The sequence below is a fragment of the Salmo salar genome, chromosome 02 (genome assembly GCF_965601325.2).
Source record: "Salmo salar chromosome 02, fSalSal1, whole genome shotgun sequence".
NCBI lineage: Eukaryota > Metazoa > Chordata > Actinopteri > Salmoniformes > Salmonidae > Salmo > Salmo salar.
In genome coordinates, this window is record NC_138292.1 from 8,012,078 (window position 1) to 8,037,602 (window position 25,525).

Below are 25,525 nucleotides of genomic sequence, written 5' to 3' on the forward strand. Positions count from 1 at the left end.
ACACACACACACACACACACACACACACACACACACACACACACACACACACACACACACACACACACACACACATTTACTTGACCTTGAGAAGGCTTTTAAGACACAAAGACATCTCAGAGCAAATAATAGCAGCTACACAGCTACACACTTTTACTAAATAAACATTCCTGACACTCTTCCCTTCTAAATACACATTCCTATTTATGACACTCTTCACAAACAATACTGACAATATAGACACATTCCACATCACAATACACAGGTCAGCCGCACACCCACTCCTCTATTCTCATGAAAGCAGTTCTGCATCTTTTAGCTGGAAAAATGTCATGTGGATTTATAGGATAGTATTCTTCTCATCTCCACTGCATTCTCTGGCTCAATAGACAGTATATTATCATTCTGGCTCAATAGACAGTATATTATCATTCTGGCTCAATAGACACTATATTATCATTCTGGCTCAATAGACACTATATTATCATTCTGGCTCAATAGACAGTATATTATCATTCTGGCTCAATAGACAGTATATTATCGTTCTGGCTCAATAGACAGTATATTATCATTCCAGCTCAATAGACAGTATATTATCATTCTGGCTCAATAGACAGTATATTATCATTCCAGCTCAATAGACAGTATATTATCATTCTGGCTCAATAGACAGTATATTATCATTCTGGCTCAATAGACAGTATATTATCATTCTGGCTCAATAGACACTATATTAATCTAGAGTATGAATGAGTGATATAGTATAGTTTGCAGATCCTCCATTGTTGAAAATTACTAATGTGTAGCTTAAGTGTGTGTGTGTGTGTGTGTGTGTGTGTGTGTGTGTGTGTGTGTGTGTGTGTGTATATGAGGTTCATCTCGGGTTGTGTCTTACCTGAGTCAAGCAGAAGTTTAACAGTTTAATGGTCTCGAAGACATAGCCTGGTGTCTTCTCTGGGTCAAGGTTTTCCATATTCCTGAAGAACAGAGAGACTCAGATCATTAAATTGTCACCAATCTTTCTCTGGTCTCACTGTTATCTAGCATCAGCTTCTAGTTTATTCTTTCTTGTTATCTAGCATGAGCTTCTAGTTTATTCTTTCTTGTTATCTAGCATCAGCTTCTAGGTTTATTCTTTCTTGTTATCTAGCATGAGCTTCTAGGTTTATTCTTTCTTGTTATCTAGCATGAGCTTCTAGTTTATTCTTTCTTGTTATCTAGCATGAGCTTCTAGTTTATTCTTTCTTGTTATCTAGCATGAGCTTCTAGGTTTATTCTTTCTTGTTATCTAGCATCAGCTTCTAGGTTTATTCTTTCTTGTTATCTAGCATCAGCTTCTAGGTTTATTCTTTCTTGTTATCTAGCATCAGCTTCTAGTTTATTCTTTCTTGTTATCTAGCATCAGCTTCTAGTTTATTCGTTCTTGTTATCTAGCATCAGCTTCTAGTTTATTCTTTCTTGTTATCTAGCATCAGCTTCTAGTTTATTTGTTCTTGTTATCTAGCATCAGCTTCTAGTTTATTTTTTCTTGTTATCTAGCATCAGTCATGGGTAGAAAGGATGGGCAGAGTTATTCAACAAAGGGGTGAACTGAGGGTCATAGAACATATAAGGTCTACCTGCAGACGATAATGAAGAACTTGATAAGCAGCAGGGGGTGCAGGGTGCTGTTGTTACTGTCGCCCCCAGAGAGGTGCAGGGTGCTGTTGTTACTGTCGCCCCCAGAGTGGTGCAGGGTGCTGTTGTTACTGTCGGCCCCAGAGAGGTGCAGGGTGCTGTTGTTACTGTCGCCCCCAGAGAGGTGCAGGGTGCTGTTGTTACTGTCGCCCCCAGAGAGGTGCAGGGTGCTGTTGTTACTGTCGCCCCCAGAGAGGTGCAGGGTGCTGTTGTTACTGTCGCCCCCAGAGAGGTGCAGGGTGCTGTTGTTACTGTCGCCCCCAGAAAGGTGCAGGGTGCTGCTGTTACTGTCGGCCCCAGAGAGGTGCAGGGTGCTGTTGTTACTGTCGGCCCCAGAGAGGTGAATGGCACTGTGCGATAGCTGGTCACTGAAGAACACCAGTACGTCCCTGGGTACGAGAGGAACCTCCGCAATATAGTCCTCCAGCCTGAGAATGTAGGAGGAGGGAGGGGAAGAGGAAGGGGAGAGGGGGAGGAGAGGGAAGAGGAAGGGGAGAGGGGGAGGAGAGGGAGAGGGAAGAGGAAGGGGAGAAGAGGGAGAGGGAAGAGGGAGAGGGAAGAGGAAGGGGAGAAGAGGGAGAGGGAAGAGGGAGAGGGGGAGGAGAGGGAAGAGGAAGGGGAGAAGAGGGAAGAGGAAGGGGAGAAGAGGGAGAGGGAAGAGGGAGAGGGGGAGAAGAGGGAAGAGGAAGGGGAGAAGAGGGAAGAGGAAGGGGAGAAGAGGGAGAGGGAAGAGGGAGAGGGGGAGGAGAGGGAAGAGGAAGGGGAGAAGAGGGAAGAGGAAGGGGAGAAGAGGGAAGAGGAAGGGGAGAAGAGGGAAGAGGAAGGGGAGAAGAGGGAAGAGGAAGGGGAGAAGAGGGAAGAGGAAGGGGAGAAGAGGGAAGAGGAAGGGGAGAAGAGGGAGAGGGAAGAGGGAGAGGGGGAGGAGAGGGAAGAGGAAGGGGAGAAGAGGGAGAGGGAAGGGGAGAGGGAAGGGGAAGGGGAGAAGAGGGAGAGGGAAGGGGAGAAGAGGGAGAGGGAAGAGGGAGAGGGAAGAGGAAGGGGAGAAGAGGGAAGGGAAGGGGAGAGGGAAGAGGAAGAGAGAGGGAGGAAGGGGAGGATAGGGGAGAGGAAAGAGGGAGGGGAAAGGGAAGGGGAAGAGGAAGAGATGAGATAGAGGATGGTGCTGTTTTACTACTTATGTACTCTATAAACATGTCAAAATTACACCTCTGGATTGGTAATAAGGTCAGAGTTCATCCAACTCAGTCTGACACAAACCACCTGTAGCCTACAGTATCTCTCCCTCAGCAGGGATTTGGTAACATATTGATGAATTAAAGAAAGAACCTGCCTGCACACTAATAATGCTCCTATAATGTGACGAGCATACAACAATGTCACTTTCAATGTTACTTTCAAAATGTCAATGAGGTTATCCCATCTGTGAAAGACATCCCATCACTATGGACAAAATGTATATTTTATTGACATTTTGAAACTGTAGATGACTGTGAAGTAATGTTATTTATTTTCTATTTCAGCTCATCCATTTCATAGACAACCTGTACTTTCTATCAACTCCTAACATGTCCTGTTGTTTTAGTGTTGCTCATCTCCTAACATGTCCTGTTGTTTTAGTGTTGTTCATCTCCTAACATGTCCTGTTGTTTTAGTGTTGCTCATCTCCTAACATGTCCTGTTGTTTTAGTGTTGTTCATCTCCTAACATGTCCTGTTGTTTTAGTGTTGTTCATCTCCTAACATGTCCTGTTGTTTTAGTGTTGCTCATCTCCTAACATGTCCTGTTGTTTTAGTGTTGCTCATCTCCTAACATGTCCTGTTGTTTTAGTGTTGCTCATCTCCTAACATGTCCTGTTGTTTTAGTGTTGTTCATCTCCTAACATGTCCTGTTGTTTTAGTGTTGTTCATCTCCTAACATGTCCTGTTGTTTTAGTGTTGTTCATCTCCTAACATGTCCTGTTGTTTTAGTGTTGCTCATCTCCTAACATGTCCTGTTGTTTTAGTGTTGTTCATCTCCTAACATGTCCTGTTGTTTTAGTGTTGCTCATCTCCTAACATGTCCTGTTGTTTTAGTGTTGCTCATCTCCTAACATGTCCTGTTGTTTTAGTGTTGCTCATCTCCTAACATGTCCTGTTGTTTTAGTGTTGCTCATCTCCTAACATGTCCTGTTGTTTTAGTGTTGCTCATCTCCTAACATGTCCGGGTGTTGCTCTCTCCTCAGCCGTGTGTGTGCTCATCTCCTAACATGTCCTGTTGTTTTAGTGTTGCTCATCTCCTAACATGTCCTGTTGTTTTAGGTGCCCCTCTGTCCGGGGGTCATCTCCTAACATGTCCTGTTGTTTTAGGTGCCTCTCCTCTGTCCGGGGGTCATCTCCTAACATGTCCTGTTGTTTTAGTGTTGTTCATCTCCTAACATGTCCGGGTGTTGTCTCTCCTCAGCCGTGTGTGTGCTCATCTCCTAACATGTCCTGTTGTTTTAGTGTTGCTCATCTCCTAACATGTCCTGTTGTTTTAGTGTTGTTCATCTCCTAACATGTCCTGTTGTTTTAGTGTTGTTCATCTCCTAACATGTCCTGTTGTTTTAGTGTTGCTCATCTCCTAACATGTCCTGTTGTTTTAGTGTTGCTCATCTCCTAACATGTCCTGTTGTTTTAGTGTTGTTCATCTCCTAACATGTCCTGTTGTTTTAGTGTTGCTCATCTCCTAACATGTCCTGTTGTTTTAGTGTTGTTCATCTCCTAACATGTCCTGTTGTTTTAGTGTTGTTCATCTCCTAACATGTCCTGTTGTTTTAGTGTTGTTCATCTCCTAACATGTCCTGTTGTTTTAGTGTTGCTCATCTCCTAACATGTCCTGTTGTTTTAGTGTTGCTCATCTCCTAACATGTCCTGTTGTTTTAGTGTTGTTCATCTCCTAACATGTCCTGTTGTTTTAGTGTTGCTCATCTCCTAACATGTCCTGTTGTTTTAGTGTTGCTCATCTCCTAACATGTCCTGTTGTTTTAGTGTTGTTCATCTCCTAACATGTCCTGTTGTTTTAGTGTTGCTCATCTCCTAACATGTCCTGTTGTTTTAGTGTTGCTCATCTCCTAACATGTCCTGTTGTTTTAGTGTTGCTCATCTCCTAACATGTCCTGTTGTTTTAGTGTTGCTCATCTCCTAACATGTCCTGTTGTTTTAGTGTTGCTCATCTCCTAACATGTCCTGTTGTTTTAGTGTTGCTCATCTCCTAACATGTCCTGTTGTTTTAGTGTTGCTCATCTCCTAACATGTCCTGTTGTTTTAGTGTTGTTCATCTCCTACCATGTCCTGTTGTTTTAGTGTTGTTCATCTCCTAACATGTCCTGTTGTTTTAGTGTTGCTCATCTCCTAACATGTCCTGTTGTTTTAGTGTTGCTCATCTCCTAACATGTCCTGTTGTTTTAGTGTTGCTCATCTCCTAACATGTCCTGTTGTTTTAGTGTTGCTCATCTCCTAACATGTCCTGTTGTTTTAGTGTTGCTCATCTCCTAACATGTCCTGTTGATTTAGTGTTGCTCATCTCCTAACATGTCCTGTTGATTTAGTGTTGCTCATCTCCTAACATGTCCTGTTGATTTAGTGTTGCTCATCTCCTAACATGTCCTGTTGTTTTAGTGTTGCTCATCTCCTAACATGTCCTGTTGTTTTAGTGTTGTTCATCTCCTAACATGTCCTGTTGTTTTAGTGTTGCTCATCTCCTAACATGTCCTGTTGTTTTAGTGTTGTTCATCTCCTAACATGTCCTGTTGTTTTAGTGTTGCTCATCTCCTAACATGTCCTGTTGTTTTAGTGTTGCTCATCTCCTAACATGTCCTGTTGTTTTAGTGTTGCTCATCTCCTAACATGTCCTGTTGTTTTAGTGTTGCTAATCTCCTAACATGTCCTGTTGTTTTAGTGTTGCTCATCTCCTAACATGTCCTGTTGTTTTAGTGTTGCTAATCTCCTAACATGTCCTGTTGTTTTAGTGTTGCTCATCTCCTAACATGTCCTGTTGATTTAGTGTTGCTCATCTCCTAACATGTCCTGTTGTTTTAGTGTTGCTCATCTCCTAACATGTCCTGTTGTTTTAGTGTTGCTCATCTCCTAACATGTCCTGTTGTTTTAGTGTTGCTCATCTCCTAACATGTCCTGTTGATTTAGTGTTGCTCATCTCCTAACATGTCCTGTTGATTTAGTGTTGCTCATCTCCTAACATGTCCTGTTGTTTTAGTGTTGCTCATCTCCTAACATGTCCTGTTGTTTTAGTGTTGTTCATCTCCTAACATGTCCTGTTGTTTTAGTGTTGCTCATCTCCTAACATGTCCTGTTGTTTTAGTGTTGTTCATCTCCTAACATGTCCTGTTGTTTTAGTGTTGTTCATCTCCTAACATGTCCTGTTGTTTTAGTGTTGCTCATCTCCTAACATGTCCTGTTGTTTTAGTGTTGCTCATCTCCTAACATGTCCTGTTGTTTTAGTGTTGCTCATCTCCTAACATGTCCTGTTGTTTTAGTGTTGCTCATCTCCTAACATGTCCTGTTGTTTTAGTGTTGCTCATCTCCTAACATGTCCTGTTGTTTTAGTGTTGCTCATCTCCTAACATGTCCTGTTGTTTTAGTGTTGCTCATCTCCTAACATGTCCTGTTGTTTTAGTGTTGCTCATCTCCTAACATGTCCTGTTGTTTTAGTGTTGCTAATCTCCTAACATGTCCTGTTGTTTTAGTGTTGCTCATCTCCTAACATGTCCTGTTGTTTTAGTGTTGCTAATCTCCTAACATGTCCTGTTGTTTTAGTGTTGCTCATCTCCTAACATGTCCTGTTGATTTAGTGTTGCTCATCCCCTAACATGTCTTGTTGTTTTAGTGTTGCTCATCTCCTAACATGTCCTGTTGTTTTAGTGTTGCTCATCTCCTAACATGTCCTGTTGTTTTAGTGTTGCTCATCTCCTAACATGTCCTGTTGATTTAGTGTTGCTCATCTCCTAACATGTCCTGTTGATTTAGTGTTGCTCATCTCCTAACATGTCCTGTTGATTTAGTGTTGCTCATCTCCTAACATGTCCTGTTGATTTAGTGTTGCTCATCTCCTAACATGTCCTGTTGTTTTAGTGTTGCTCATCTCCTAACATGTCCTGTTGTTTTAGTGTTGCTCATCTCCTAACATGTCCTGTTGTTTTAGTGTTGCTCATCTCCTAACATGTCCTGTTGTTTTAGTGTTGCTCATCTCCTAACATGTCCTGTTGTTTTAGTGTTGCTCATCTCCTAACATGTCCTGTTGTTTTAGTGTTGCTCATCTCCTAACATGTCCTGTTGTTTTAGTGTTGCTCATCTCCTAACATGTCCTGTTGTTTTAGTGTTGCTAATCTCCTAACATGTCCTGTTGTTTTAGTGTTGCTAATCTCCTAACATGTCCTGTTGTTTTAGTGTTGTTCATCTCCTAACATGTCCTGTTGATTTAGTGTTGCTCATCTCCTAACATGTCTCTGTTGTTTTAGTGTTGCTCATCTCCTAACATGTCCTGTTGTTTTAGTGTTGCTCATCTCCTAACATGTCCTGTTGTTTTAGTGTTGCTCATCTCCTAACATGTCCTGTTGATTTAGTGTTGCTCATCTCCTAACATGTCCTGTTGATTTAGTGTTGCTCATCTCCTAACATGTCCTGTTGTTTTAGTGTTGCTCATCTCCTAACATGTCCTGTTGTTTTAGTGTTGCTCATCTCCTAACATGTCCTGTTGTTTTAGTGTTGCTCATCTCCTAACATGTCCTGTTGTTTTAGTGTTGCTCATCTCCTAACATGTCCTGTTGTTTTAGTGTTGCTCATCTCCTAACATGTCCTGTTGTTTTAGTGTTGCTCATCTCCTAACATGTCCTGTTGTTTTAGTGTTGCTCATCTCCTAACATGTCCTGTTGTTTTAGTGTTGCTCATCTCCTAACATGTCCTGTTGTTTTAGTGTTGCTCATCTCCTAACATGTCCTGTTGTTTTAGTGTTGCTCATCTCCTAACATGTCCTGTTGTTTTAGTGTTGCTCATCTCCTAACATGTCCTGTTGTTTTAGTGTTGCTAATCTCCTAACATGTCCTGTTGTTTTAGTGTTGCTCATCTCCTAACATGTCCTGTTGTTTTAGTGTTGCTAATCTCCTAACATGTCCTGTTGTTTTAGTGTTGTTCATCTCCTAACATGTCCTGTTGTTTTAGTGTTGCTCATCTCCTAACATGTCCTGTTGTTTTAGTGTTGCTCATCTCCTAACATGTCCTGTTGTTTTAGTGTTGCTCATTATGTTGCCTAATTGGTGGGTGTGGCTAATTGGCACGGGTGCCTGCGATGTGTAATCAGGGCCTGTGTTTTCCTGAAGGCGTTTCCTGACTGTGTGGAAGAGACATTTGTTTTAGCCCCCAGCCATGTGAATTTACTTTCCAAGTCTGCAGTTTATTTAAAATGAAGTACTTTTACAACTATTTCATTGGTCAGGTCCACTTTTAAGCCTTTAAGATGACAAGGTATCAGCCAGCTTGTCGCACACCCTGCGACCAGTGCCCTGAACTTTCCCCTTGTTACAGATCTAGAATCTGGTCAAAAGTAGTATAGGGAATAGATTGCAATTTGGGACGTAGGAAATACATTTGAGCCAATCAGTCAACTCACCTGCGAGGATCCAGTGACTGCACATCAACAAGCTTCTCAAAGGAAGCCACAAACGCTTCCAGCCACTGCTGCAGGCAGCCCTCATCTTTCTGCAGGAGGGGAGGAGGGGAAGAGAGACAGAGGATGAGTCTCCAGTCATACTGGCACAAGTCTGATCTGGATTGATGCTTCTCTGTACAACACCAAGGGAAATCCCTGGCAACATTTGTTGCATGGCAATAACATTTTCTGATTCTGAAGTCACACGTGCAGAACTAGTAAACACAATATGGAAAAAGTACAGTGCACGTGGACCAGTACACGTTAACATTGCGTTAAAAGGACTGTGCCCTGTGGTTGTTGTTTTCTGACCACAGTGCTCACAGGTTGTCCTTATGCAGTGTGTTGCGCTCAAACTCTAAACAACAACCTGAGGCGGCTGACGTCTCTTGTTTTACAACAGGAAGTTACAGCAACCTTACGAAAGTGATGGCACATTCAGGAGCATATGAGATAATGCATTCAAGCCTTTTTTCTAAATAGTAGGCCTATGGCTGAAAACACGACCACGAAAGTACCAGGCTACAGTATGCATTTCTTTATAGGTCAAATAAATAAAACATGGGTTAAGTCATGTACATGACTTATGCTCAAAGAATGTGACTTTCTTTCATCATCAATCGACTTGTCCATCCTTAACTCTATTAAATACTGTGCTTTAAATGGAAAGGGACAGAGTGACAGGCCTTGAACTATCGCACAGGGACATTTATACAGAGTTCTACTGTAGGTTCTATAACACAGGGACATTTATACAGAGTTCTACTGTAGGTTCTATAACACAGGGACATTTATACAGAGTTCTACTGTAGGTTCTATAACACAGGGACATTTTGACAGAGTTCTACTGTAGGCTCTATAACACAGGGACATTTATACAGAGTTCTACTGTAGGTTCTATAACACAGGGACATTTATACAGAGTTCTACTGTAGGTTCTATAACACAGGGACATTTATACAGAGTTCTACTGTAGGTTCTATAACACAGGGACATTTATACAGAGTTCTACTGTAGGTTCTATAACACAGGGACATTTATACAGAGTTCTACTGTAGGTTCTATAACACAGGGACATTTATACAGAGTTCTACTGTAGGTTCTATAACACAGGGACATTTTTACAGAGTTCTACTGTAGGTTCTATAACACAGGGACATTTATACAGAGTTCTACTGTAGGTTCTATAACACAGGGACATTTATACAGAGTTCTACTGTAGGTTCTATAACACAGGGACATTTATACAGAGTTCTATTGTAGGTTCTATAACACAGGGACATTTAGACAGAGGTCTACTGTAGGTTCTATAACACAGGGACATTTATACAGAGTTCTACTGTAGGTTCTATAACACAGGGACATTTTGACAGAGTTCTACTGTAGGTTCTATAACACAGGGACATTTTGACAGAGTTCTACTGTAGGTTCTATAACACAGGGACATTTTGACAGAGTTCTACTGTAGGTTCTATAACACAGGGACATTTATACAGAGTTCTACTGTAGGTTCTATAACACAGGGACATTTATACAGAGTTCTACTGTAGGTTCTATAACACAGGGACATTTATACAGAGTTCTACTGTAGGTTCTATAACACAGGGACATTTTGACAGAGTTCTACTGTAGGTTCTATAACACAGGGACATTTTTACAGAGTTCTACTGTAGGTTCTATAACACAGGGACATTGACAGAGTTCTACTGTAGGTTCTATAACACAGGGACATTTATACAGAGTTCTACTGTAGGTTCTATAACACAGGGACATTTATACAGAGTTCTACTGTAGGTTCTATAACACAGGGACATTTATACAGAGTTCTACTGTAGGTTCTATAACACAGGGACATTTATACAGAGTTCTACTGTAGGTTCTATAACACAGGGACATTTATACAGAGTTCTACTGTAGGTTCTATAACACAGGGACATTTATACAGAGTTCTACTGTAGGTTCTATAACACAGGGACATTTATACAGAGTTCTACTGTAGGTTCTATAACACAGGGACATTTTGACAGAGTTCTACTGTAGGTTCTATAACACAGGGACATTTTTACAGAGTTCTACTGTAGGTTCTATAACACAGGGACATTGACAGAGTTCTACTGTAGGTTCTATAACACAGGGACATTTATACAGAGTTCTACTGTAGGTTCTATAACACAGGGACATTTATACAGAGTTCTACTGTAGGTTCTATAACACAGGGACATTTATACAGAGTTCTACTGTAGGTTCTATAACACAGGGACATTTATACAGAGTTCTACTGTAGGCTCTATAACACAGGGACATTTATACAGAGTTCTACTGTAGGCTCTATAACACAGGGACATTTATACAGAGTTCTACTGTAGGTTCTATAACACAGGGACATTTATACAGAGTTCTACTGTAGGTTCTATAACACAGGGACATTTATACAGAGTTCTACTGTAGGTTCTATAACACAGGGACATTTATACAGAGTTCTACTGTAGGTTCTATAACACAGGGACATTTATACAGAGTTCTACTCTAGGTTCTATAACACAGGGACATTTATACAGAGTTCTACTGTAGGTTCTGTCAATATCGCAGCTCTTATCTGCCTCATCATATCCTGCTACTCTCCTCCTATCAAGTCACACTATGTTTCCCATCTCTCACATAGCCTCGTCTAGCCTGGTCCCAGATCTGTTTCCATCTCTCACATAGCCTCGTCTAGCCTGGTCCCAGATCTGTTCCCATCTCTCACATAGCCTCGTCTAGCCTGGTCCCAGATCTGTTCCCATCTCTCACATAGCCTCATCTAGCCTGGTCCCAGATCTGTTTCCATCTCTCACATAGCCTCGTCTAGCCTGGTCCCAGATCTGTTTCCATCTCTCACATAGCCTCGTCTAGCCTGGTCCCAGATCTGTTTCCATCTCTCACATAGCCTCGTCTAGCCTTGTCCCAGATCTGTTTCCATCTCTCACATAGCCTCGTCTAGCCTTGTCCCAGATCTGTTTCCATCTCTCACATAGCCTCGTCTAGCCTGGTCCCAGATCTGTTTCCATCTCTCACATAGCCTCGTCTAGCCTGGTCCCAGATCTGTTTCCATCTCTCACATAGCCTCATCTAGCCTGGTCCCAGATCTGTTTCCATCTCTCACATAGCCTCGTCTAGCCTTGTCCCAGATCTGTTTCCATCTCTCACATAGCCTCGTCTAGCCTGGTCCCAGATCTGTTTCCATCTCTCACATAGCCTCATCTAGCCTGGTCCCAGATCTGTTTCCATCTCTCACATAGCCTCGTCTAGCCTGGTCCCAGATCTGTTCCCATCTCTCACATAGCCTCGTCTAGCCTGGTCCCAGATCTGTTCCCATCTCTCACATAGCCTCTTCTAGCCTGGTTCCAGATATGTTTGTGCTCTTTCCTACTCCATTGCTGTCATTGTCAAGCCAAGGAGTTGGCAAGAGAGCAGAAACAGACTGGAACCCAGGCTACTATTGATGTCACTAAACAACTAGAGCACCACAGATAGACTGAGTACCATCTACTATTGATGTCTCTAAACAACTAGAGCACCACAGAGAGACTGAGTACTATCTACTATTGATGTCACTAAACAACACTAGCACCACAGAGAGACTGAGTACCATCTACTATTGATGTCACTAAACAACTAGAGCACCACAGAGAGACTGAGTACCATCTACTATTGATGTCACTAAACAACACTAGCACCACAGAGAGACTGAGTACTATCTACTATTGATGTCACTAAACAACACTAGCACCACAGAGAGACTGAGTACTATCTACTATTGATGTCACTAAACAACACTAGCACCACAGAGAGACTGAGTACTATCTACTATTGATGTCACTAAACAACTAGAGCACCACAGAGAGACTGAGTACTATCTACTATTGATGTCACTAAACAACACTAGCACCACAGAGAGACTGAGTACTATCTACTATTGATGTCACTAAACAACACTAGCACCACAGAGAGACTGAGTACTATCTACTATTGATGTCACTAAACAACACTAGCACCACAGAGAGACTGAGTACTATCTACTATTGATGTCACTAAACAACACTAGCACCACAGAGAGACTGAGTACTATCTACTATTGATGTCACTAAACAACTAGAGCACCACAGAGAGACTGAGTACTATCTACTATTGATGTCACTAAACAACTAGAGCACCACAGAGAGACTGAGTACTATCTACTATTGATGTCACTAAACAACACTAGCACCACAGAGAGACTGAGTACTATCTACTATTGATGTCACTAAACAACTAGAGCACCACAGAGAGACTGAGTACTATCTACTATTGATGTCACTAAACATCTACTATTGATGTCACTAAATAACACTAGCACCACAGAGAGACTGAGTACCATCTACTATTGATGTCACTAAACAACACTAGCACCACAGAGAGACTGAGTACCATCTACTATTGATGTCACTAAACAACTAGAGCACCACAGAGAGACTGAGTACTATCTACTATTGATGTCACTAAACATCTACTATTGATGTCACTAAATAACACTAGCACCACAGAGAGACTGAGTACCATCTACTATTGATGTCACTAAACTACACTAGCACCACAGAGAGACTGAGTACCATCTACTATTGATGTCACTAAACAACTAGAGCACCACAGAGAGACTGAGTACTATCTACTATTGATGTCACTAAACATCTACTATTGATGTCACTAAATAACACTAGCACCACAGAGAGACTGAGTACCATCTACTATTGATGTCACTAAACTACACTAGCACCACAGAGAGACTGAGTACCATCTACTATTGATGTCACTAAACAACTAGAGCACCACAGAGAGACTGAGTACCATCTACTATTGATGTCACTAAACAACACTAGCACCACAGAGAGACTGAGTACCATCTACTATTGATGTCACTAAACAACTAGAGCACCACAGAGAGACTGAGTACCATCTACTATTGATGTCACTAAACAACTAGAGCACCACAGAGAGACTGAGTACCATCTACTATTGATGTCTCTAAACAACTAGAGCACCACAGTGAGACTGAGTACCATCTACTATTGATGTCACTAAACAACACTAGCACCACAGAGAGACTGAGTACTATCTACTATTGATGTCACTAAACAACACTAGCACCACAGAGAGACTGAGTACTATCTACTATTGATGTCACTAAACAACTAGAGCACCACAGATAGACTGAGTACCATCTACTATTGATGTCACTAAATAACACTAGCACCACAGAGAGACTGAGTACTATCTACTATTGATGTCACTAAATAACACTAGCACCACAGATAGACTGAGTACCATCTACTATTGATGTCACTAAACAACACTAGCACCACAGAGAGACTGAGTACCATCTACTATTGATGTCACTAAACAACTAGAGCACCACAGAGAGACTGAGTACTATGTACTATTGATGTCACTAAACATCTACTATTGATGTCACTAAATAACACTAGCACCACAGAGAGACTGAGTACCATCTACTATTGATGTCACTAAACTACACTAGCACCACAGAGAGACTGAGTACCATCTACTATTGATGTCACTAAACAACACTAGCACCACAGAGAGACTGAGTACTATCTACTATTGATGTCACTAAACAACACTAGCACCACAGAGAGACTGAGTACTATCTACTATTGATGTCACTAAACAACACTAGCACCACAGAGAGACTGAGTACTATCTACTATTGATGTCACTAAACAACTAGAGCACCACAGAGAGACTGAGTACTATCTACTATTGATGTCACTAAACAACTAGAGCACCACAGAGAGACTGAGTACTATCTACTATTGATGTCACTAAACAACACTAGCACCACAGAGAGACTGATACCATCTACTACTGATGTCACTAAACAACTAGAGCACCACAGAGAGACTGAGTACCATCTACTATTGATGTCACTAAACAACTAGAGCACCACAGAGAGACTGAGTACTATCTACTATTGATGTCACTAAACAACTAGAGCACCACAGAGAGACTGAGTACTATCTACTATTGATGTCACTAAATAACACTAGCACCACAGAAAGACTGAGTACTATCTACTATTGATGTCACTAAACAACTAGAGCACCACAGAGAGACTGAGTACTATCTACTATTGATGTCACTAAATAACACTAGCACCACAGAGAGACTGAGTACCATCTACTATTGATGTCACTAAACAACACTAGCACCACAGAGAGACTGAGTACTATCTACTATTGATGTCACTAAACAACACTAGCACCACAGAGAGACTGAGTACTATCTACTATTGATGTCACTAAACAACTAGAGCACCACAGAGAGACTGAGTACTATCTACTATTGATGTCACTAAACAACACTAGCACCACAGAGATACTGAGTACTATCTACTATTGCAGGGTGGCTCAGTATAAGCCTCCCTCACCCTATCAACATGTCAATCTATCTTAGGAACAGATGTTATCAGTCGTAGAGATAGAGCTCAGTGGTAACATTCATTGATGTGCAACTGACGTCTCCCGTTCAAATCATCTAAGAACTTCTAGTGATGGTGCACTGTGACAGAGACACTTTAAACCTAGTTTGCTAGTGCCATTACAGTCATACAGAGACATGCTACATCAGCTCAGCTTTCTACTAGGGAGTGAAGAGGAGACCTTCCCATGACTTCACACAGAGCCTGACGTTTGAGAGACGCAAAGCCTTCTTCACGTGAGAACGAGGAGTGTTATTTTCTTCCACACATCAGGCGGTGTGTGGAGTGAGGGTGTACAGTTCCCACAAGGGCCAACCTGACTCATTACATAGTTTACTAATGCCTCGTTGATGCTTGCAGCCTGAAAGACGCCCACAGGCCCCTATAGAGGAAGTTAGCTACATTGTCAACAGCTGGCAGCAGCACCAATATGGCTGCAAGGCAAACTCCAAAACATACTTCAGAAACCCCCGTTTAAAGATCACTACTACTGGCAAATGTGTAACTTCAGCAAACGTCTTTTAAAATCAGCAGCGGCAACGTAACAGATGTTAAATCCAATATACAGTAAGATGCAGTGCATCAATGTGAGTGGCTGAACATTTGGCTCATATCTTCACATTTTCTGGAATCAATCTAGAATGAAATGATAATATTAGCCTACCAGTTGACTGTCATTTGTGGGCCAGTCCATGTCTCATTGCATGTGTCTGGGAGGGCAGGGAGAAGGGGTTCAGAGGAACCCAGTCTCAGTGAGCCCTCCTGGGTCCTAGGTTATCAGGGAGTCCAGAGTCAGAACAGTAGGTCCAGACAGGCCCACAGGGTGCTTCAGCTCCTCAGAGTAGTAAGTAGCACATCGCTCCTAATCAGCACTAGTGTCTGTCTGTCTCCAGCCCGCTCTCCTAACCAGCACTAGTGTCTGTCTGTCCGTCTGTCTCTTGCTCGCTCCGTCTCTCTCTCCTTCTGTCAAGCAACCAGGAAATGCCAAGTCACTATAACCGAAACACATTTCCTCCACGCGACGCTCAAACTCAGCCTCCTCATAGTAGGCCTCTTCCTCTTTAATTACTGGAGCTATTTGTGAAGCAGATGGGGATGTCGGTAAGGGCTCGACCCAACAGCATCCTCCAACTATCTAGCACTGCATGTACTCAGCATTCTACTTCTCAGAATGACTGACGTGTATGGGAACACAGTTGGTGTACAGAATGACTGACGTGTATGGGAACACAGTTGGTGTACAGAATGACTGACGTGTATGGGAACACAGTTGGTGTACAGAATGACTGACGTGTATGGGAACACAGTTGGTGTACAGAATGAGTGACGTGTATGGGAACACAGTTGGTGTACAGAATGTTTGAACAGTTCGATGAGTTGTTGTGGAAGCCAACATATCTGCCTAGGTGATAATAGGTTTACTTTTCTGAAGAAGAACAGTGTTTCTGAATGAGTTTTGTATTGGGAAGTGTTAGACCTGTTCACTGGAAAGCTGACTATAGCTTCAGTATGACAGTCATTACAAGGTACTTGACCGATGTGTACCTGCTCTGCACAGTAAGGCATAAGTAAAAGTCTCAGTACAAATATAATATGCCCTCAAGTTGTCATCTGTGATCCAAGTTTAGCCATAATGGCTCTCCATAAACACGTGTACTTTCTTCATTTCAACAGCCACCTCATACCCTGACCGTCTGTCTGTCTCAGTGACATGAAGATAGAATTACCTTGAAATAATCACATCATTGTCAGTTATCCACAGTAGAGGTCTGCACTGGACTGATTTCTTCATCCCGCTACCTCCTGCAGGTGTTCATACTGCACCACGCCCGCAGGTGTTCATACTGCACCACGCCCGCAGGTGTTCATACTGCACCACGCCCGCAGGTGTTCATACTGCACCACGCCCGCAGGTGCTCATACTGCACCACGCCCGCAGGTGTTCATACTGCACCACGCCCGCAGGTGTTCATACTGCACCACGCCCGCAGGTGTTCATACTGCACCACGCCCGCAGGTGTTCATACTGCACCACGCCCGCAGGTGTTCTGTGCGACTCCCACGCTCTACCGCAAGAACTGGTTCCAAACCCAACCGCAGTCCCACAAAGTTATTTTAGGCGTATGTGACATAGCTCTCTTGCCAGCCATGGTCCCAGCAATTTTGTGCCCTATAGACAATATCAAATGTGCAAATTACTTAAGAAATAGGTATAATTACCAGATTCTCACAGGGTCCATTATATTAGGCTATCTGTATTTAATACTGGGCTATATCAGCCAATATGGTAGATGTAGTTTGAAGTCAGCAGAGTTGGAGAGACTTGCCCTTTCTCTTGAGCTATTTTTATAGCCTACCCTTTGGGAGTTTCAAACTGAGAAATAGCCTATGGGTGACCAATATGTATTTCTAGACAATAGCCTAATCATATTTAGGAAGTACATTTCCTTGGAAAGATAACTGCCCCGTGCTTCTCGGCCCATGGGCTATAGCCTACTCTATTTAATTGAGACCACAAACGCACCTGGCTACTGAACTTGAAGCAGAATGATAACAGCTACTTTAGCATATAGCCTACCTCAGGAGGCCGATTTACAGGCAGAGACAAATAAATGGGCAGTCTACTTATTGAAATTGAAAAGTCGCAACGCTAGCTCACCATAGTACGCCTCGGTCACACCGACGGTGACATTGCATTGTGGTACACCAGAAGTACATTCATTTCCAATGGAACGCTGCGTTTGTCTTGCAGCATTGCGTTACAGAGGCAGTTGCAGTGCGTTCTGTGTGGTGCATACGTTGGATTTATAGAACTTAATCAAACTTATGCATCAAACTGTGTGTGTAGACGGCTTGGCAGAAACGGTAGCAGAAAGGTGAATGTTAAACTTTTGTTTCACACATATCCAGATGATGCTGCGGAACATTTTGCACAATGACGCTGTCGGTGTGACTGACCAGAACCTTTTCATGATGATTGATTTTTTGATTGCACCTCGACTCACGTTGGTTGAGCGCCCTCCACTTCTTTCCATTATAAATATTTATTTACAGACACTGTAGTAAACTAGTCTAATCCTATTTAAAGTTCATTTCATATTTAAGTTAGAGTGAAGTGTATTCACAAACGACAAGGGAAACCAGGCTCCCACCCAAAAATATGAACATTTTGTTTTTCTCATCTCTTTGTGTATCATCATTTTCCTTCAATTGGCAAGAGGCTGAATGAATGTATCTCACAGGAAAAGGAGCGAGCAAACAGCAACCCTCTGTCTCTCTATGTCTACTGTCTGGTCCAAACGAGTGTGACATTCTTGCAGCCAGTGGCATTGAATACAAGGGAAGCCAGCGAGCATTTGGCCTCCCTTGACAAAAAAAGTATACAAATTAGCCAATCAGCGTTGAGCTAAACTGAGGGAGATCAACTTTGATTGGTCCTGGCGTAAAAAAACAGGTATCAAGTGAAGCCAGCTTGGATTTGGCGTCTCCTATCAAATGGCTTTGAGAGCATAAGTCTTTACCAGAAACAACTTGAAATGTTGCATCTCGTTGTTGTTGTTCTCTGGTGGCTAGCTAGATAGATACAATTCTCCCTTTCCTAAATTAGCCATGGATGGAGATAGGGATTTGGACTTACCTAATTCTCCTTACTGGCCAATGATTGCAACAGCGATTCTGATCCAACCATTAATTCATACATTGTTGTGCCCCTGGCCTGAGAGGATGGAAGTTCAATATGTAGCTAGATGTAGAAGGCTAATGTTAACTAGCTAACGTTACCCATGAATGGAAGTTAGGCTAGCGAGCAAGCATTTTATCTAGGTAGCCTAGGACAACAACAAAATACAAGCGTGTACTGTATGACAGAGTGGGAGACCGTTTGGTCAACATGAAAGAGAGGATGGCATTGGCCTTTCTCTACAGGTTGGGTGAGTAAACATGTTTTTCTACTTACACGAACGCACACACGCGCAAACAGAAATCAGAAAAATGGACAGCCACATCATATTTATGTGATGTTGATTGGACTAAATAGTTTTTGTTATCTTTTAGTTGTCACAGTTTTAGACTAAGCAGAGGTGATTTGATGACGTTGAAGTTGACTAGTGCAGAAATAGAGGAGGCGGCTCCTGGTTTCTTTGTGACTTGCGGTAACTGTCTGTGGTTCTAAATCAATAGTTGTTTCGTGGTCCGGAAATGTCGGAAACATTAACTTGCTTAAGCAAGCTGTAGGTCATATAACTGTCTTACTAAAAGGTTAAATAAATAAAATAAATAAACATGCAACATGCGTCGTGGACTTCCCTGGACAGAGGTTGCTATCTGGTTTTGTGATAAAACAAAGGTGTTGTTGAATTTATTCTGCCACTGTCTTATTGTCTCGGCCTATATATCACAGTCACAAGGAATATGAATTAACAGCAAACAACGCAATTATCACAACACATACAGTGTAGGTTGTAATATGGCTTCACTTGGCTTCCCAGGTAATTTTACCCATGCACCGCTACTGTTAAGTTAACTGGCACGTGATTCTCCGCCCATGTAGCCAGCCAACTCTATTTCAATGACACCACGCATACTAGGCGCACTTGAACTCTCACGCCCGACTACGACAGGAGAGGTAGGCCACTGAAGTTGAAGCAGCGAGTGTTTGAATAATGTGAACATTTTCATTTTAATACAATAGATAGGCTTAGGCTAACTCATGCAAAGCAGCAGTGATGATTTCAGCATGTACATCTTGTTGGGGGGAAAGGAAAGAAAAGTGGGATGCATGCCAGCAAAGCCAGTACATAACACAACACTAAACAATACATGAACTGCACTATAACGGTGACAAACGGTGCCCACAAACTGTTAGTGCCCCCATAAAGCTGTCCCAACAGCAGTCCCAGCATATTGCTTCTGCTACACCTGGCTATCAGCGGAGCTTTGTCTGGCAGCGAAACAGTTCATTCAGCCTCATTTACTGCCCTTTAAAAAAACATAGCTGATATGGCTGACTTGTTTAAACAAATGTGATTTCTACTGACAATTGAGATGTACAAACTATGGCATAAGGGGACGACAAGCGGATAAGAGGTAATCTGTAATTTTGATTAAGACAATAAGCGAGCTAGGACAGACATATTCAATAAAACTATATGTTTAGCACTTTTGAAATGTACAGCAACAGAATTCAGAACATGGGCCGCTCTTACAGTGTTCTCTCTGTACACCAAGTTAGAACCGTAGGATAAATAAAGGGGGCATATAAGCAGACAATGAAAGCTCTTACAATATTTTATGATTACGTTTCTCAAAAACAGGTTATAGGCTATATGTGCAGTTCCGCCACCAAGTCAGAACAGTAGGCTAAATTAAGAGGGGTAAATAGACCAAATTCTTTGGGTGAGGCACTAACATCTAATGGGCTACTAACTTGTTACTACATAACATACACTTAGTATTACTTTCTTAGCTACAGTATACATATCTCCCTGGCATATTACATCCTTTATGCAGCAGCATACAGGACATTTTTGGACTCACCTTGTTGTGCTGTGCTCATTGAACAGGAGGGTGGCGCGGCAGTCCTTCGTGGGCAAATTTTGTCAAAGTCGGGCATTCTCTGGATTTATGGTGCTTTCAAAACAACTGGGAACTCGGGGAAAAAACCATGGTCGAATCATGTTGACGTCATTGATCTTCAGGTCGTAGCTCTAGAAAGAGGCCGGATTTACAATTCCGAGTTGGATGACCGTTCAAAACGTTTATTTCCTACTTCCCAGTTGTCTTGAACTCACTGAAGTCAAGTTTTTGCAGTTCCGACTTAACAGTTGTTTTGAGCGCGGCACAAAGCATGCTTCATTGACAGCATGGCCAATGTTGAATGTTTATCATTTTAAACTTGGAAAAGAGCCCCTTAATCCCAGATTTGGGACCACACAGCAACTCCACTAAACAGCAGGCTAGTCATTGCTTTGCAATGATTTCAGTTAGCCACTGTCACTGATTCCTTCCAAACCACTCATTGCGAAGTCAAGGGGTCTGAATACACTGTATATTCAAGCTGTTCTGTATCTAGTGGGGTTATATTCAAGCTGTTCTGTATCTAGTGGGGTTATATTCAAACTGTTCTGTATCTAGTGGGGTTATATTCAAGCTGTTCTGTATCTAGTGGGGTTATATTCAAGCTGTTCTGTATCTAGTGGGGTTATATTCAAACTGTTCTGTATCTAGTGGGGTTATATTCAAACTGTTCTGTATCTAGTGGGGTTATATTCAAACTGTTCTGTATCTAGTGGGGTTATATTCAAGCTGTTCTGTATCTAGTGGGGTTATATTCAAGCTGTTCTGTATCTAGTGGGGTTATATTTAAACTGTTCTGTATCTAGTGGGGTTATATTCAAGCTGTTCTGTATCTAGTGGGGTTATATTCAAACTGTTCTGTATCTAGTGGGGTTATATTCAAGCTGTTCTGTATCTAGTGGGGTTATATTCAAGCTGTTCTGTATCTAGTGGGGTTATATTCAAACTGTTCTGTATCTAGTGGGGTTATATTCAAGCTGTTCTGTATCTAGTGGGGTTATATTCAAACTGTTCTGTATCTAGTGGGGTTATATTCAAACTGTTCTGTATCTAGTGGAGTTATATTCAAACTGTTCTGTAGCTAGTGGGGTTATATTCAAGCTGTTCTGTATCTAGTGGGGTTATATTCAAACTGTTCTGTATCTAGTGGGGTTATATTTAAACTGTTCTGTATCTAGTGGGGTTATATTCAAGCTGTTCTGTATCTAGTGGGGTTATATTCAAGCTGTTCTGTATCTAGTGGGGTTATATTCAAACTGTTCTGTATCTAGTGGGGTTATATTCAAGCTGTTCTGTATCTAGTGGGGTTATATTCAAGCTGTTCTGTATCTAGTGGGGTTATATTCAAGCTGTTCTGTATCTAGTGGGGTTATATTCAAGCTGTTCTGTATCTAGTGGGGTTATATTCAAACTGTTCTGTATCTAGTGGGGTTATATTCAAACTGTTCTGTATCTAGTGGGGTTATATTCAAGCTGTTCTGTATCTAGTGGGGTTATATTCAAACTGTTCTGTATCTAGTGGGGTTATATTCAAGCTGTTCTGTATCTAGTGGGGTTATATTCAAGCTGTTCTGTATCTAGTGGGGTTATATTCAAGCTGTTCTGTATCTAGTGGGGTTATATTTAAGCTGTTCTGTATCTAGTGGGGTTATATTTAAACTGTTCTGTATCTAGTGGGGTTATATTCAAACTGTTCTGTATCTAGTGGGGTTATATTCAAACTGTTCTGTATCTAGTGGGGTTATATTCAAGCTGTTCTGTATCTAGTGGGGTTATATTCAAGCTGTTCTGTAGCTAGTGGGGTTATATTCAAACTGTTCTGTATCTAGTGGGGTTATATTCAAACTGTTCTGTATCTAGTGGGGTTATATTCAAGCTGTTCTGTATCTAGTGGGGTTATATTCAAGCTGTTCTGTATCTAGTGGGGTTATATTCAAACTGTTCTGTATCTAGTGGGGTTATATTCAAACTGTTCTGTATCTAGTGGGGTTATATTCAAGCTGTTCTGTATCTAGTGGGGTTATATTCAAGCTGTTCTGTATCTAGTGGGGTTATATTCAAGCTGTTCTGTATCTAGTGGGGTTATATTCAAACTGTTCTGTATCTAGTGGGGTTATATTCAAGCTGTTCTGTATCTAGTGGGGTTATATTCAAGCTGTTCTGTATCTAGTGGGGTTATATTCAAACTGTTCTGTATCTAGTGGGGTTATATTCAAGCTGTTCTGTATCTAGTGGGGTTATATTTAAACTGTTCTGTATCTAGTGGGGTTATATTCAAGCTGTTCTGTATCTAGTGGGGTTATATTCAAGCTGTTCTGTATCTAGTGGGGTTATATTTAAACTGTTCTGTATCTAGTGGGGTTATATTCAAACTGTTCTGTATCTAGTGGGGTTATATTCAAGCTGTTCTGTATCTAGTGGGGTTATATTCAAGCTGTTCTGTATCTAGTGGGGTTATATTCAAGCTGTTCTGTATCTAGTGGGGTTATATTCAAACTGTTCTGTATCTAGTGGGGTTATATTCAAGCTGTTCTGTATCTAGTGGGGTTATATTCAAGCTGTTCTGTATCTAGTGGGGTTATATTCAAGCTGTTCTGTATCTAGTGGGGTTATATTCAAGCTGTTCTGTATCTAGTGGGGTTATATTCAAGCTGTTCTGTATCTAGTGGGGTTATATTCAAGCTGTTCTGTATCTAGTGGGGTTATATTCAAGCTGTTCTGTATCTAGTGGGGTTATATTTAAGCTGTTCTGTATCTAGTGGGGTTATATTCAAGCTGTTCTGTATCTAGTGGGGTTATATTCAAACTGTTCTGTATCTAGTGGGGTTATATTCAAGCTGTTCTGTATCTAGTGGGGTTATATTCAAGCTGTTCTGTATCTAGTGGGGTTATATTTAAACTGTTCTGTATCTAGTGGGGTTATATTCAAGCTGTTCTGTATCTAGTGGGGTTATATTCAAGCTGTTCTGTATCTAGTGGGGTTATATTCAAACTGTTCTGTATCTAGTGGGGTTATATTCAAACTGTTCTGTGTCTAGTGGGGTTATATTCAAACTGTTCTGTATCTAGTGGGGTTATATTCAAGCTGTTCTGTATCTAGTGGGGTTATATTCAAACTGTTCTGTATCTAGTGGGGTTATATTCAAGCTGTTCTGTATCTAGTGGGGTTATATTCAAGCTGTTCTGTATCTAGTGGGGTTATATTCAAGCTGTTCTGTATCTAGTGGGGTTATATTCAAGCTGTTCTGTATCTAGTGGGGTTATATTTAAGCTGTTCTGTATCTAGTGGGGTTATATTCAAACTGTTCTGTATCTAGTGGGGTTATATTCAAACTGTTCTGTATCTAGTGGGGTTATATTCAAACTGTTCTGTATCTAGTGGGGTTATATTCAAACTGTTCTGTATCTAGTGGGGTTATATTCAAGCTGTTCTGTATCTAGTGGGGTTATATTCAAGCTGTTCTGTATCTAGTGGGGTTATATTTAAGCTGTTCTGTATCTAGTGGGGTTATATTCAAGCTGTTCTGTATCTAGTGGGGTTATATTCAAACTGTTCTGTATCTAGTGGGGTTATATTCAAGCTGTTCTGTATCTAGTGGGGTTATATTCAAACTGTTCTGTAGCTAGTGGGGTTATATTCAAGCTGTTCTGTATCTAGTGGGGTTATATTCAAACTGTTCTGTATCTAGTGGGGTTATATTCAAGCTGTTCTGTATCTAGTGGGGTTATATTCAAACTGTTCTGTATCTAGTGGGGTTATATTCAAACTGTTCTGTATCTAGTGGGGTTATATTCAAACTGTTCTGTATCTAGTGGGGTTATATTCAAACTGTTCTGTATCTAGTGGGGTTATATTCAAGCTGTTCTGTATCTAGTGGGGTTATATTTAAGCTGTTCTGTATCTAGTGGGGTTATATTCAAACTGTTCTGTATCTAGTGGGGTTATATTCAAACTGTTCTGTATCTAGTGGGGTTATATTCAAGCTGTTCTGTATCTAGTGGGGTTATATTCAAACTGTTCTGTATCTAGTGGGGTTATATTCAAGCTGTTCTGTATCTAGTGGGGTTATATTCAAGCTGTTCTGTATCTAGTGGGGTTATATTTAAACTGTTCTGTATCTAGTGGGGTTATATTCAAACTGTTCTGTATCTAGTGGGGTTATATTCAAGCTGTTCTGTATCTAGTGGGGTTATATTCAAGCTGTTCTGTATCTAGTGGGGTTATATTCAAACTGTTCTGTAGCTAGTGGGGTTATATTCAAGCTGTTCTGTATCTAGTGGGGTTATATTCAAGCTGTTCTGTATCTAGTGGGGTTATATTCAAACTGTTCTGTATCTAGTGGAGTTATATTCAAACTGTTCTGTATCTAGTGGGGTTATATTCAAACTGTTCTGTATCTAGTGGAGTTATATTCAAACTGTTCTGTATCTAGTGGGGTTATATTCAAGCTGTTCTATTTTGCCAAATATCGCAATGTGTATATTTCTGGGTTTTTTCAACTCGGGTGTAACCGGTGTGAAATGGCTAGCTAGTTAGCGGCGTGCGCACTAATAGCGTTTCAATCGGTGATGTCACTTGCTCTGAGACGTGGAAGTAAGACGTCTTAAGACATTTTTCAGCCTCGGGTGCATTTTGACTCGTTCTATTGTCCAGCCTATAGATAGCCAGAGCCAATTTACAAAAGCACCTGAATATCCATTGAGAGAGCACAACGACTATACCATTTAGCTAAGCTAAGAATGACGAGAATAATCAAGTCAGTAAACGTTGGGTAGTTAGATAGCCTATAGTTAATTTACTGGCAAGTTTGATGTATAACTACTAACGTTAGGTAGCTAGCTAACATACCGGTACATACTGCTGTAATGATATGCTATGTGGTTCGTAAGGACAGTATAGCTAACATACTGGTACATACTGCTGTAATGATATGCTATGTGGTTCGTAAGGACAGTATAGCTAACATACTGGTACATACTGCTGTAATGATATGCTATGTGGTTCGTAAGGATAGCATAGCTAACATACTGGTACATACTGCTGTAATGATATGCTATGTGGTTCGTAAGGATAGCATAGCT

General features: G+C 41.4%; 1 protein-coding gene across 1 annotated transcript in view; it reads right to left on the reverse strand.

Moving 5' to 3' along the window:
• The window catches only part of LOC106573589 (neurobeachin-like protein 2), a 138,038-nt gene that overhangs the window by 94,118 nt on the left and 18,395 nt on the right, over window positions 1-25,525 (reverse strand). Inside the window, exons 2-4 of the mRNA XM_082968540.1 lie at window positions 8,317-8,405; window positions 1,620-2,105; window positions 896-977 (exon numbers count right to left, since the gene is read on the reverse strand). Of these exons, the coding sequence (XP_082824666.1) occupies window positions 896-977; window positions 1,620-2,105; window positions 8,317-8,405 (657 nt within the window). The remainder of the gene's footprint in view (window positions 1-895; window positions 978-1,619; window positions 2,106-8,316; window positions 8,406-25,525) is intronic.